General features: G+C 33.8%; 1 protein-coding gene and 1 long non-coding RNA gene across 12 annotated transcripts in view; one reads left to right on the forward strand and one right to left on the reverse strand.

The window, feature by feature from the left end:
* The window catches only part of LOC124956391, a 4,250-nt gene extending 1,477 nt beyond the window's left edge, over positions 1 to 2,773 (forward strand). For both annotated transcript variants that reach the window (XR_007103239.1, XR_007103240.1), the window contains exons 2-3: positions 275 to 400; positions 1,112 to 2,773. This is a non-coding gene — a long non-coding RNA (uncharacterized LOC124956391). The remainder of the gene's footprint in view (positions 1 to 274; positions 401 to 1,111) is intronic.
* LOC124956378 (voltage-dependent L-type calcium channel subunit beta-2) overlaps positions 1 to 15,000 on the reverse strand; it is a 74,056-nt gene that overhangs the window by 46,558 nt on the left and 12,498 nt on the right. For 7 of the 10 annotated variants that reach the window (XM_047512110.1, XM_047512111.1, XM_047512112.1 and 4 more), the window contains exon 2: positions 1,580 to 1,669. The exons of the other annotated variants lie outside the window; for them this stretch is intronic. In XM_047512110.1, the coding sequence (XP_047368066.1) occupies positions 1,580 to 1,669 (90 nt within the window). The remainder of the gene's footprint in view (positions 1 to 1,579; positions 1,670 to 15,000) is intronic. 10 annotated transcript variants of the gene reach the window in all.

The following is a 15,000-nucleotide window of genomic DNA, read 5'->3' on the forward strand; positions in this document are numbered from 1 at the left end:
TCAACTATTCGACCGAGTAAATAAATTTGAAAAAAGAGAGAGAGAGAGGGAAAGAGAGAGGATGGAGGGGATAGGATAGGGGAGGATTGAGAGTGGGAGTGGATTTTGTGTGTTACTCAAGGAAGAATTTCGTGTGCCTACAGGAGAATATAAATATACAAAAATTTCTCCTTTTTCTTTTTCTTTATCTTTTTCTTTATCTCTTTTTCTTTATCCCCTTTTCTCTTTCTCTTTTCCTTGTGTCTTTTTTCTTTAAATTTTTTCTTTGTTTCAGTTCGAGGAACTCTGCAGAAGAAGACCGATTATAAACTCTCGTGTTGCTTGATTTATCTTTTTTTTTTCTTTTTCTTTTTTTTTCTTCGCTTAACATCTTCGACAAATTTGCTTAACCGTAGATTAGGTATATAAATTTTATGGATAGATATTTTTATCAAGAACGAATATATATATATATATATATATATATATATATATATATATATATATCGAGTGTAAAAGAGAGAAAGAGAGAGAGAGAGAGAGGGGGATGCAAATGTCGAAAAATAAATCAATAAACGGATTCTAATCGAATATTTTCCTTTCTAGAAAAAAAAATAAAATAATAATAATAATAATAATAACAATAATAATAATAATAATAAAACGAAAAAAAAAAAACAAGAAAAATCGAAAGATTTGGGAAAAACTTTACGGGGCGTGTCCATTCGTAATAGGAGGTAGAAGAAATGGGAAGTTTATAAAGGATAAAAAATATAAAAAGAAAGAAAGAAAGAAAGAAAGAAGGAAAGAAATTGGGAAAGAAAGATGGTGGAAATGAGAGCGTAGTGAAGAAGAGTGGAAGTGTCGGTGAAATTTACACTTGAAAGGTGCGAATTAACGCTTTCTTTTTCGGCCGTTTAGATGTACCGCCTCGTTAGCGCCATTGTCGTATTCGTCCACTTGTCTATTTTGTTTTTCTTCCTATTTTTTTTTTTTTTTTTCGTTCCAATGGAATCAAGGCGTGCATTATTATATAACAATTTCTCTCTCTCTCTCTCTCTCTCTCTCTCTCTCTCTCTCTCTCTCTCTTTTTTTTCTCTTTCATCTTCTTTTCTATCCTTTCTTTTTCTAGGTGCAGCCTAGAGTACGAGTGTTGGTCGTCATTGGACGATTGTATAAAAGGAAGAAAAGAACAAATATAAATTAAAAAAAAAAAGAAAAAAAAAAGAAAAAAAATAGAAGAAATAAAGAAAGGAAAAAAAAAAGAAAGAAATTTAGAAAGATTAGAAAGCCAAGAAGAAGATTAAGTGAGATAGACGATAAGCAAATTCGTTTAAGAAACGATCGAACGATGCAGTACGAATAATTAATGAATGAATGAATGAATGAATTAATGAATGAATGAATTAATTAATGAATGAATGAAATGTTTCACACGTAATCACGGTCGCTGAAGCTGTTACAAGCTTTTGCAAATTGGAGAGAGAGAGAGAAGGAGAGAGAGAGAGAGAAAGAAAAAGCAAGAAGAAGAGAAAGAGAGAGAGAGAGAGAGAGAGAGAGATAGAGACAGAGAAACTTGTCTCTCTTCGAATGTACTTACGACGATCGCCGATCTCGAAGGTACGCACAGATTCACTAATTGCAGATCGTTTCGATCCTCCTGCACCGTAGTCCTCCCTTTCGATCTATCCTGAAAGTCCACGGAAATCTCTTTATTCGAGAATGAAGTTTACGTCGACGTCCCATAAAAATTCCTAATTTCAATGATCATTCGTAAAATCATTTCGAACGAAATCATCGGATTGATATAGTTTCGATTTAAATACGTAAGGGCACGTTGATTAATCCTTGAAAAAAGAAAAGAAAAGAAGAAAAAAAAAGAAAAGAGAACGATCGGAATAAAGGATAAGGATAAGATAAGAAATGAAATAAAAATAATACAAAATAGAAAAGAAAAGATAGAAAAGAAAAGAAAAGAAAAGCATGGCGGCTCTTGATAGAGGACATACTTGTAGAGGAGACCATCGAGGTACTAATGATCCAACCTAACCGTGAGTTACATCAACGGTGGCCAGTGTCTTGTAAGTTGCTAAGTGAAAATACGCGTAGATCCTTTGGAGATACAAGAGATCCTCTTTCTCTTCTCTCCGTCTTCCTCTATTTCCATGCAAGAGAAAGAAAGAGATAAAAGGAAGAAGAAGAAGAAGAAGAAGAAGAAGAAGAAGAAGAAGAAGAAGTAGAAGAAGAAGAAGAAGAAGAAGCAGTAAACGGCGTAGGCATAATCCTCGCGAGTCCTATGCCCTTCCTCCTTTTTCCCTTCGGTCCTACCTCTACGTACACATAAACAAGAAATACCTACACGTATATCATGTACAACGACTTCAAACTCGCTTTTTAAATGTATATGTGTACGTCTGTGTACGTCTCTGTTCGTGTATATATGTGGTATGTGCGTGTATGCGTGGCATGGCGTGGCTAATCCTAATACCAGGACCCTGAAACGCCGCACGGCCCATTGGACAAAGGACCCATGACGACGCCTAACCCTGGATACACCACCGGTCGCCATTTATTTATTTCACCCGCCAGCACCTCACTCTTTTTTTAAGATATTACACTTACACATCTCCCGTTTTATTTATTTACGATCGCCGCCACGACATTGGCGTAACCTTTTTATTTTTTTTGTATTTTGTCTTCTTCTTCTCTTTCCTTTCCTTTCCTTCTTTCTTTCTTCCATGCGTTCTCGTTCGTTCGTTCGTTCGCTCGCTATCTAAAGCTACTTTTTTCTTTTTCCCTCTTTTTTTTTTTCTTTTCTTTTTTTTTTTTTTTTTAATTTGAGACAAAGGAGTCAATTTCTTTATTTTTCCTTTTTCTTTTTTCTCCCTCTTTTACCTTTGCCTCACTTTTTTCTTTATCCCTTTAGCATATAAATCCTTTCTCAAAACGAGCGATAATCATAAAAACATTATTTGAATATTACTTTAACAATAAATTCAAATTCTCCGAAATGATTGATAATTACGAAAACATTAATATTAATATTAACATTTCAATGAACATTATTCCTTCGCGATAATTAATAATCATGAAAATCGTGTTAATATTAATTTTATAACGTGTATTGTAATGAGTAAAATGGGAAAGAGAGATATAGAGATAATATAATGGATAGGATCTTTTCGAACGATTGATGATAATGATAAACGTTAATATTAATTTAAATAATGAATATAAATCATCATTTTAATATATTATATAGACTTTGATGAGGGGTTAGGGAGGAGGGAGAGAAAAAAGGAGTGAAAAAAGAATTGTGCCTAAATATCGTTTAGATAATGGCAATTAGAGTGATCGTTAAGAACAGTCATCTTTTGTTAAATGAAAAATAATGTTCTCATTTAGAAGCCTAAGTGCATTGAATATTTTCTAAGGATACGATTTTGTAGTCTCTCACGTCTAACTTGCTCTCTCTCTCTCTCTCTCTCTCTCTCTCTCTCTCTCTCTCTCTCTCTTTTACATCCCCCTTTTTCGTGCTTTTATTTTCTCGCAGTCTTAAGAATTTTGCAAGTCACCGGTCTGAATCGGTATCCCGGAGGTCCTGTTCGCTCTTTGAAAAGATGTGCTTCGTTTATTTCTTCCTTTCATTCTTCTCTCTCTTTCTCTTTCACACTTGCTCGCTCATTCCACTTATGGTTCTTGTGCGGGTGCTGATCGTGACGATGGTTAAACAGTCATACCAACAACAACTTAGTAGTAGAATTCGATAGTGATAGATATTTCTACGTGAGTCTTGAAAAATTTATCTATATATCTATCTCTGTGTATCTCTATCTCTATCTCTATCTCTCTTTTTCTCTCTCTCACTCTCTCTTTTTAACTTAAGGACTTTCCCCCATAGCCAAGAGTTTCCCATGCGTTACGAGTTTCCAGCACCGACACATTCGATATACAGACGCTATAAATGAGTGAGAAGGGAGGAAAAAAAAAGAGAACGAATGTGTGTTAGAGTGTGTGTTGTAGAGAGAGAGAGAGAGAGAGAGAGAGAGAGAGAGAGAGAAAAGATTAAAGAAAAAGGGAGAAGGCAAACCGGAGAGGAAGCAAGTGAGAATATATACCTGCTGGTGGATATTAAAGCGAACATCATACCCTCGTCACTTTTACTGGCCCTCTGTTCGTCCTCCTCCCTTCCTCCCTCACACTCTATCTCTCTCTATCTCTCTCTCTCTCTCTCTCTCTGTCTCTCTCTTTTTCCCCTCTCGTCGGCATCCTACAAGTTAAACACACGAAAGGAGGATGCTGCACGCAGCACAACTGCAAAGTCAAATCCACAACGATGCCCTTCCCGAAACATATAACCGGCAAGGATCCCTTATGTGTGTGTATATATATATATATATATATATATATATATGTTTTCTTTTTTCTGTTTCTATTATTATTTTTTTCCCATTTTTTGTCTCTATTTATTTCGTTTCGTTTTTCTACATTTTTTTTTGTAAATATTCCTTTTTTCTTTCTAACGATATATAACATTAATGTGTGCGTGCATATGCGTACGTAAAAAGAGAGAGAACGAGAGCATATTTTTAATTCTTAAATACTATCATTAATTTCTTATCAATTCGAATGTTATCAGAAATTATTGTAATAATTAAATTTCATCGCTATCGATCTTACATAGAACGAATATAAGTAACGTTTTTAATTAAATTAAAAAAAAAAAAAAAAAAAAGAAAAAGAGAGAAAAAGAAAAGAAAAGATAAAGGAGATTAACAAATCGATAAAATTACATCGTTACATTAGACTATCATTAATTAATATAGGACAATGTTCAACTAATGGATAATAATTTTTAAAAGAGAGAAAAGGGAAATGGGAGAAAAAAAATTTTTCGATCGTTCCTCTTTTATTATTATTTCGCGGGGGAGTTAATATCGAAAGGATATAAAATATAAATTCGATTGGGCACGTGTTCTTTTAAACTCGACGATTCGTTCAATTTATTCTGACGCGAAAATCACACGTTACCCTTGGCAAATTCGCTATAGGTACTACCTACGTTATACCTTAAGGGCAAAGAAACGAATGCGAGCTTGTTATCGAAAAGATCGCGTCTTTTCTCGCAAGACACGAAAGCCTTCCTCTTCTTATGGTGGCGGTACCCTTAAAAAAATTGTCACTGACAAAGACGCATTCATATACGCATACAAGTACGCATATATAAACACACACACACACACACACATATATATATAGGGTGTCCCTTCGCTACTTTATACCAGCTGACACGCACGTTCGTCTCATTACAGTGGAGATTGCACCGGTGCAACGAGTTCTACGTGCCGTGCATAATTTTGGATATAAGTGAGACAGAGAGAGAGAGAGAGAGAGAGAGAGAGAGAGAGAGAGATAAGGATAAAATAAATGAGAGAAGAAGGGGAAAATAATAAAAAAAAGTCGCGATGAGTATATATATATATATATATATATATATATATATATATATGTTTGTGTGTATGTGTATATCTCTATCATTCTCTCTTTCTTTCTCTCTAGGTACCCTTCCCATCTATCGTGCTTGGAAATCAGTAGAGAAAAGGAAGGAAGTAACAAAAGAGAATTTTGAAAGAGGAGCCGCCACGGGCCAATTCGAGTGGGAGAAATTCTCGCAACATGTGGTTAACGCGAAGTAACGACTCTGCGTTGTAACGTTACTGCTTAGACAGACATATTGTGGCTTTAGTGCTCACAAGTATATATATATATATGTATATGTACATACATATATTATATAGAAAAAAAAGTCTTGAAAATTCAACACGAAGGTTCCAACTCTACTTGACACAACTCTCTTTCAGTTCTCTCTCTCTCTCTCTCTGTCTCTCTCTCTCTCTCTTAGCTCTTTTTTTCTTATTACAAAAAATATTAATTACACGTAGAATTCATGAAGAATTATTTCCAAGATCAAATTCGCATAATCGCGAATATTGCGTTTCAAAGTGAACGTTTAAATAATATTTTCTAAGAAAGAATTTTCATTATCTAAAGTTTATATATTTTGTTTATCTTATCGTTTCGTTTCGTTTCGTTTTGTTTTGTATTGTTTTCGAGAAGAATATGTTTAAAAAAGAAGTTTAGAAGCTTATCGTAGAGAAAATCGATGCGGATGGTTCGATGTCCGTATTTAAAGCTTTTTTGAATACACCCACACGCCCCGTTCGATTCGTAGCACAAGCTCCAGTCCGCAGAAACGACGTAAATTTCACGCGTATTTACGTTTATACGATCTTGTGTTCGCAAAAAAAAAAGAGAGAAAGAGAGAGAGAGAGAGAGAGAGAGAGAGAGAAAGAGAAAGGGTGACTCTAAAAATCTCTCGACCGAGAAAAAAAACTTGAAGCTTGGCGTTAAAAAATAAACGAAAAGAGGAAAAAAGGAAGAACAATAACAACGGCATAAAATATTTGCTTGTTATGCGAACTTTTTATGAGACTGAAAATGATCGAAATTTACAAAGAAATTTGTTCTCTCGTCGGAATTGTTCGGATTATTTATTATTATTAACCAAAAAGTAATTTTTATTTATTTTATTTTATTTATTTATTTATTTTTTTTTTTTTTTTTCAAACGAACGAACGAACGAAACTTCGTAAATATCGAGAAGAAAGAGGGAGAAAGAGAGAGAGAGAGAGAGAGGGAGAGAGAGAGGACGGGGGGAAGGGAGAGATCGTATCGCGCTACATTTTGCGACTGCATCCACGTGCGATCGTTTTACTCACGATAAATGTACGTATCGCAAAGAGAAGAGAAAGAACTCTCGCGACGAGAGTAGTCACGCAACGAGTTTGCTATCCGATGTATCTACCTACGTGACGTGCCACCCCTGTCGGCAGATTATCGCGAAAGATGTCTAAGGCGATCTCCTCTCCTTCTTTTCTAAACGACCGAACGGAAGGAAATTTTTGGAAAGGCACGTATATCCATTATTATCAAATTTTACATTTACGTGACGGCGCAAAGATCCAAAATTTTCGAAGCAATTATAATCGTTCTTGTCGTTTTAACCATCGATGATTTACGTAACGTCATTAAATTTATTATTAATTGACAATACTTAAATATACGCTTAAGATTATATCAAATTTATTTTATAGAAATGAAAAACATGGTCCTTTCTGTTCACTTCGAATTTATTCTATTGAAAAATCATTGAAACGTACTACTAATATTGTAAAACATTCCCAAAAATACTAATCCAGACTTTCTATAATACATTCATTTTGGTATTTATCGATTTAACAGTAATTTTGTTAGCGGATATAATATAAGGATAACAAAAACTTAACGGTTTTTAGTCACTGGAAATAATATCAGTATCAAAATCAAACCGGTTTTAAATCCCTGGATGGGGGTGTTTATTACCAAGTATAAAGGTGTGTCTATATGTTTGAATTGGAGGGGAATTTTACCGAAAAGGGGGTTATAACTAAGGAGGGGATGCCTATCCGTTACTTTAACAAAAAGTTGCCACTCCCCTACCAAAGTAAGCCACGCCCAATCAAAGTGAACCACGCCCCATCAAAGTGGACCACGCCCTATAAAAGTGAACCACGCCTCACCAAAGATAGTCATGCCCTACCGCTAAGTTACCCACGACCCCACCAAAGTTAGAACCGCCCTCTGCTAAGTTAGCCTGCTCCTTCACCAATTGGTCCTGCCCCCACTCTATTTAAACCCGCCCCCTCCAAAATTAGTCATGCCCAGCCCCAATGCCCTGAAGACAATTAACCACGCCTTTTCTCTAGTTAAATACGTCCCCATTCTTGTTATCCACGCCTCCTTCTAAGTTAGTCACGACCCCGTCGAAATTAATAAGACTCTCTCCGTTATTAGCCACGCCCCGCTAAATTTAGTCGTCCCCTCATTGCCGCAGAACATCCCCTGGCGCCAATGATAACGCCCTTACCTTAGTAAAACACTCCCTTTCCATAAACTTAAAGCCGATATGATTTTGATTTTGGTATTGTACCAATGAAGCTATATCAAAAATGACAAGTGAACGAAATGAATAAATACCGATATTTTTTTCTTTTCCTAATATAATATGTTAAGACTAAGAAGTGTTTTTCTCTACAATGAAGTAAATTTATTATATAAATCATGTTTTATTTAAAAAAAAATATTAAAAGTAGAAGAATTAAGAAAAATTGAATAAAAAAAGAATCGATTAAATGTTTGCGAGAAGATCAAGGAAAACGATCGAGAAAGAATCTTTCGATCTTACTAAGGCTCTGTCGGGTCGTGCGAGGCAGTTAGTCGCATTAGCGCCGCAATGAAAGCGTAGCTCGCACCCGAGGTCTGCAATCGTTTTCGATCGGTGCACGCTCGAATGCACTCGCGTTCGCGAGCCAGGCCGATCTTAATTACAATCGCAAATGAGACGGCGAGCGGATAATTGCGGACTATGTTGCAAGTCTCCACAAAGTTGTTCGACCGTTTATCCTGAACAAAGCTACTCTGCATTGCCACGAATCGATCTCTAATATATGGATTTAGATTTACTAAATCTAATCGATTTCTTTTCCTTTTTTTTTTTTAATACTGTCATAAAAGTAAAGTTAAGGTATAATTACGAACACATAGTAATTTAAACATTAAAATTATTAATTTCAATGAAAGAAAATATTGAAAGAATTCAAATAAATACACTGTTAAACGTTGCTTAGAGACAACTACTGAATATTAGAAAAATATTGCATACTTGTTATAAAATGTTCAATACATATTCATTAAAAGTAATACACTGATGTAACAAAATTCAGAATCAGGAAATACATTAAACGTTGCTGAGCAACACGATACGTAAATCGTTGATAAGAATAGCTGGTGTACATGTAGATTAAAAAAAAAAAAAAAAAAAAAAAAAAAAAAAAAAAAAAAAAAAAAAAAAAAAAAAACAGAAAAAAAAGAATAAAGGAAAAAAAGAGAAAAAAAAACAGAAAGATTACGTGCATAAAAGGAGAGAGTGCTCGTTTATCTTATCTGACTGTTACAAAATTATTTATATCGAAGAGAGGAGAGCTGCTATCGAAGGATACCGGGAAAATAGCTAGACGCTAAATTGTTATTTAATTTTCCTTTTTTTCTTGTTTTCTTTTTTTTTTTCTTTTGTTTTTCTTTCAGATCGAAATATTGAAACACCTATGCTACGATTTCTTAATCGATCCAAATGTTTTCTAAGAAATAGATATTAGAGATTATATTAAAATTGGTTAAGAAATTCAACGCATATGTCTATCGAGAGAAACGTAGAGAAAGAGAGAGAGAGAGAGAGAGAGAGAGAGAGAGAGAGAGAGATCCACACGATTTCCGGGAATAATAATAGAAGTCGAAGGACCATTTTGTTCTTTCTTTCTTTTTCAACCAGTTTTAGAATTGGGGGAGAGAGGATATAGGTTCAAAAGGAAGACAGAAAAAGAGGAAGGGGTGATGGCGGAGAGGGTAGGGACGAAGGGCGAAGAGTAATGAGTATAATCAAAACGGTTTGGTAGAAAAGTAGCCGCGAGCCATATATCGTTTCTCTATGTATATACATGCATATGTGTACACTTATATATACATATGTGTACGCGTGTGTATGTGTATGCGTGTGGTTTAGTTACGAATCCGCACTTTTGGATTTGAATTTCGAGTAGACTTTACTTCTTGATAATGTTCGCCGGTCACGCAGGCGCCATCTGATGGACGAACAAATTGCTGGTCTTCGAATCTATTCTATCCGCCCTCTTCTATGCTTCTTTCTAGTTCGACACTATATTGTTCCTCACTACTAGTTCTGGCCACCCTCTTTTTCCTACCTACCTACTTACTTACCTACCTACTGACTTACCTACTCACCACCACCCTTCTACCCTCTGATTTCTGCTACCTTCTCATAAGAAGAACGTCTATAGCTACCGGGCACACAAAATTTACCAAACGAGAAATCCTCTATTCGCAGATGTTCGAATTGACGGAGAACATTGTTTTTCTTTTTCTATCTGCGCGTATTTTTTTTCTCTCCCTTTCTTTCTTTTTTCTCTCTTCTCTTCGTCTATTCTCTCTTTAACCTCAAAATTATTTTCCTAGACTTTTGTGACTATTATATTTTTTTTTTCTTTCGAAGAATTTCAAAGAAGAAGAAGAAGAAGAAGAAGAAGAAAAAGAGAAGGAAGGTAAATACACAAAGAAAAAGGAATATCGACTTAATGAGATTTTCCCCCACCTTCCTTCATCACCCATTGGCACATGGGAGAATAGTAACGATAAAAATTATACAAATGGAAAAGAGAATTGATCCAGGTAGATCGCGATCATCATCATCATCATCATCATCATCAAAGAAGAAAAATCATGTATCAGGCTGCTGACTTCAGGTATAAATGGTGCCGGTCAGGGGATAGGACGTTGAGAAAGAAACAAAGAGTACCGGATGGTATGCGAGAGAAAGAAGAGGACCGCAAAGAAGATTCGGGGAGAGAAGATGAAATTACCTTTTTCGAGTCTCCCACACATACACACGTGATATCCCACCCACACATTTGGATCGTTCAACGAGTAATATATATTATATGTATATATATATATATATACACACACACACATGTGTATATGTGTATACGTGTATTTCTCTCTGCCTTTGGGATATTGAGACTCGTAGATTTATGTAGGTACGAGAAGATATTATGGTGGGTAAACTATGAAAGTAGTTGCCTAACTTAGAACTCTAACTCTCTTGGTTATAAACTACCTTTTTAGGTAGCCAAACTGTCTTTGTTCGAGTCGGTTTCCTTTCTTTTCTTTTCTCCTTTTTTCCTTTTAAACCACTCATTTCTTTAAATTCAAAATTCTAATTTCTATGTCCTCGATTATGTAATAGATCTAACGACGTCTAAAATTTCGAAATGATCTGTGACACTTTTTTCTTCTTCTTTATTTTTTATTTCCTTTTTCTTCCTCTTCTTCTTTTTTCTTTTTTTTCTTTTTTTTTTTTCTCTTACTCATAATTATTTTCCCCAGATAAACAGATATAATTAGGCGTAGGATATACGTAAGATATATAATTTTATATACGACCAGCCAGCTAAATATAATCGTTTCCTCTCTTTCGAGGATGATAAAAAAAAAAAAAAAAAAAAAAAAAAAGAAAAAACTTTCAAATGAATTATTGCAATCTGATATGAATATTAGAAAAATTTATTCGAAAATAATTCCCTTCTCTAGGCAAATAAAATGATTATATAATGGTATTGCGCAGAAGAGAAAAATGATTCGAATTCGAGAGAATGTTTTATTTCGGTCCAAAACAAAAAAAAAAAGAAAAAAGAAGGAAGAAAAAATAAAAAGAAGAAAAAAAAAGAGAAAAACGAGAAACGGAAAAAAAAAAAGAAGCAAAAAAGAAAAATAAAGATTTAAAATGTCCGACGATATTTAACTCGTCGACAACGAAATCAAATCGAATGGCACATAATAAATAAGCTCACAGATAAAAGAAGAGAAATCTCTCCTCACCCAAGGGGGTCGGAGATTGTCGTTTGTGAAGTGGAAATCTGAGAATAAAACGATGAAGGGTTGCTCTTCCGAGTCAGTGGCGCGTGCCCCCATCTTGATCACCCCTTTTTTCTTATGCTTTTATTATACTTATGTGCCCCGTGAATTACGCCTCGATACTCCTTCATTCAGCTGTTACTATTAGAATTCAAAATTCTTCCCTATTCCCTCTTCCCTCATCCTTTATCCCTCCTTCTCATCGAGATGTTTTGCTCTAGAAAACTATACCTAATCTGTCCAACAAGAGTCTTCCCATTATTATATATATATATATATATATATATATATATATATATATATATATATATATATATATATAATAAAAATAAATATTTATAATCATTACAATTTATAATCATTGCAATTGATTAGTCAGCAACAGTTTTTTTCTTTTCTTTTTTTTTTTTTTTCTTTTTTTTTATTATTATAATTTTTTATTATAATTTAATTTAAACTTAATTAAGATTAATATGAAAATTTTTCGATAGATATTTCGAGCTAAAAATTTCTTCTCATAAATTATATATAATTATATTATTTCAGAAAGAAGAAAAATATTTTATAAATAATCTACGATCATTCTAATTTATTGTGACGAACGAGAGAATGAAGATATTTTTCTTTTTTTATTCTTCGTTCAAAAAAAAAAAAAGGAAAAAAAAAAAAAAGAAAAAAGAAAAAAAAAAGAAGAAGAAGAAGAAGAAGAAGAAACGAAAAAAGAAATTCATATCAAATCATAATATAATACATACCTAGAAAATTTCTAGGTATAGATCATTCACGAAATCAAATAATTAATTGATTCTACTAAAACTACAAATTGATAGGATCGAAAACGAAATTATTATTATTGTCATTATTATTATTCTATAACGGTTTATTTGCGAGTTTCTCTTTTTTAGAAAGGTTTCCAACGTCGTAAAATAAAATTCGCGATTAAGGGAGAGAAAAGTTTTTGGCACGTGTTCGGATTCTATGACAAAGATCTGAAATAAATTCATATAACACCTGGAAACGACTTAACGTTTTAAAAAGGACCGATTCGAACCGCTTGCGCGTTTCCGCCTATTAATTTTCTTAAACCGATCGTTCATATTTCTCTCTCTCTCTCTTTTTTTTCTATCCTTTTCATCTCGAACGTATTCCTTCTCTGTTCCACAAGGTAAGTAATTCGAGCACGGTTAAATGGGATTCAAGGCAGCAACGTAGGTCCTTATGCCTTCTAAGTACTTAATAAGCTCCGACAAGAGCGTCCCTTAAAGCCACTTTAACCTCGTGTTCCCTTTTGGATTAAGACGCTCGATATGCCGGAAGAAACGAACGACAGACATAGAGAAAAGAGAGAGAGAGAGAGAGAGAGAGAAACATCGATGTGTTGCGAACGTTCTCTTTTCTCCCTCCAAAAAAAAAAAAAAGGAAGAAAATAAAAGGAACAATAAAAATAAAAAGAAAAATAAAAATGTTCTCCTTAAACCCTCCCCCCCTCCCTTTCTTCCCTTTCATATCTTTACAACAGTTATCTGTTATATGTATTCGTTCGTGCATTATCAGATACTTTTCAATATCTTTTCGAGTAAAGTTGAGGGAAGGGTTAAGGGGGAGGAGGGGGCAAGTGTAAGCAAAAAGAAAAAAAGAAAAGAATTTATGACTCAACCGTTAGAAAAACAATAGAATTAAGCCCTTATCTTAGTGTGTAATAATAATAATAATAATAATAAGAAGAAGAAAGATTTTGTTGCGTTAAACTTTTAGTTTGCGTTAAACTTTTAGGCAAAAAAAAAACAAAATCCTTCTTGCTCCGAGGCGTACGGTGCAAACATTTTAATCGTATCTTCTTCTCCAGGTACTTCTAGGACTATCGGCTTTTTGGGCCCCATCCGGACTGACCGCATTCCCGTTTGTGTGACGTCAGCATCGAGAAGATTCTTTTTACCCGAACGAAAAGAGAGACTCATGAATTTGCGCTTTGACTACGTATTCTTAAAGAGTGAGAAAGAACGACAAAGAGAGAGAGAAAGAGAGAGAGAGAGAGAGATTATACAAATGTTCAACGTTTGTTTCTGACCGACTAATTAAATATACTCTTATCTTCATTAATAATACACTATTTAATTAAATATATAACGATATTTAATTTATTATTAAAAAATTATTGATAAATTTTCTTCATGATAACGTGAATTAATGATTATACGTGAAAAGTGTTAAAGCAAATGAGAAAGTGAAATATTCTCTACAAGTGTTCAAAATTGCCGTTTGTGATAAATTAATTAAATATTCTCTTATCTTCATTAATTATAGAATATATCGAGTGAAATTGAATTATAGAAAGGTGTCTCTTTAATTTTCCTTTGTATTATTATTGATAACTTTTTTCGTGATAACGATTACACGTAAAAATGTTATATTAAAGTATAGCATATTAAAAAAAAAAAAAAAAAAAAAAAAAAAAAAAAGGAGAAAATATATATATATATATATATAAAGGACAGCTGCGTCTTAACTTATTCATGAATTCGTTTAATCGAATTCTGCGTGTATCTCGTTTTCTAGCTTTTTTGCTCTATGGTGACCGTTCTGTTCAGTAATCAACGTTAATTCGTAGGAAACCGTGCTGGTATAACAAGGACTATAAATTCTTTATTAGCAGCGAGAGAACACGACTTGACTTCTATCTATCTATCTCTCTTACTCTCTCCTTCTCTCTCTCTTTCTCCGTCTATCTCTATTTATCTCTCTTTCGTATCACCTTTCTCCGTGATCAACAGTCGACTTTTGCACTTCTTCTTATCCTTTTTCTCTTTCAGTTGTAACCACTACGAAAAGAGAGATCGTAATGGTATACACGAACTCCTAGAAATTATATTCCTTTCTGCATAGAAAGAGAAAGAAATATAAAGACCGATAACCTTTCTAAATCGCCAAATGTCTCTCGCTACGGGAGTCTTTCGATTCACGATTTCCTGATTCTTATTATAGTGAATTGAAGCCGAACGATCGTAAGACTCTCTAGGCCACTCCTTGAAATCGTGAAAACGATGATCTATTATTTTAACAGATCGAATCACCTTTCTTCCTTTTTCCTTCATTTTTTCTTTTTTTTATATATATTTCTTACGTGAGAATCAAATTTTTTTCATTGGTTCCTTAAACTATCGATCAGGCATAATCGATTTTCGTCGTGATCTATCCACACGATTTTGTACAAGTATATACAATTCATTTTTTTCTTTCCTCTTTTTTTGCTTTTTTTTCTTTTTTCCATTTATCAATATCACAGATACAACGAGTCGTTTAATGTTGTAAAAATCGAAATAACTACTTTGTCAAATTATAAATTGACAAATTCGTCGACGGAATGAGTCTAGGTATTAGGTTTGTAAAAATTCATAAACACCATAACGTTTTAGTGTATGGACCAAATTAAATTCT

Source organism: Vespa velutina, chromosome 21, assembly GCF_912470025.1.
Source record: "Vespa velutina chromosome 21, iVesVel2.1, whole genome shotgun sequence".
Lineage (NCBI taxonomy): Eukaryota > Metazoa > Arthropoda > Insecta > Hymenoptera > Vespidae > Vespa > Vespa velutina.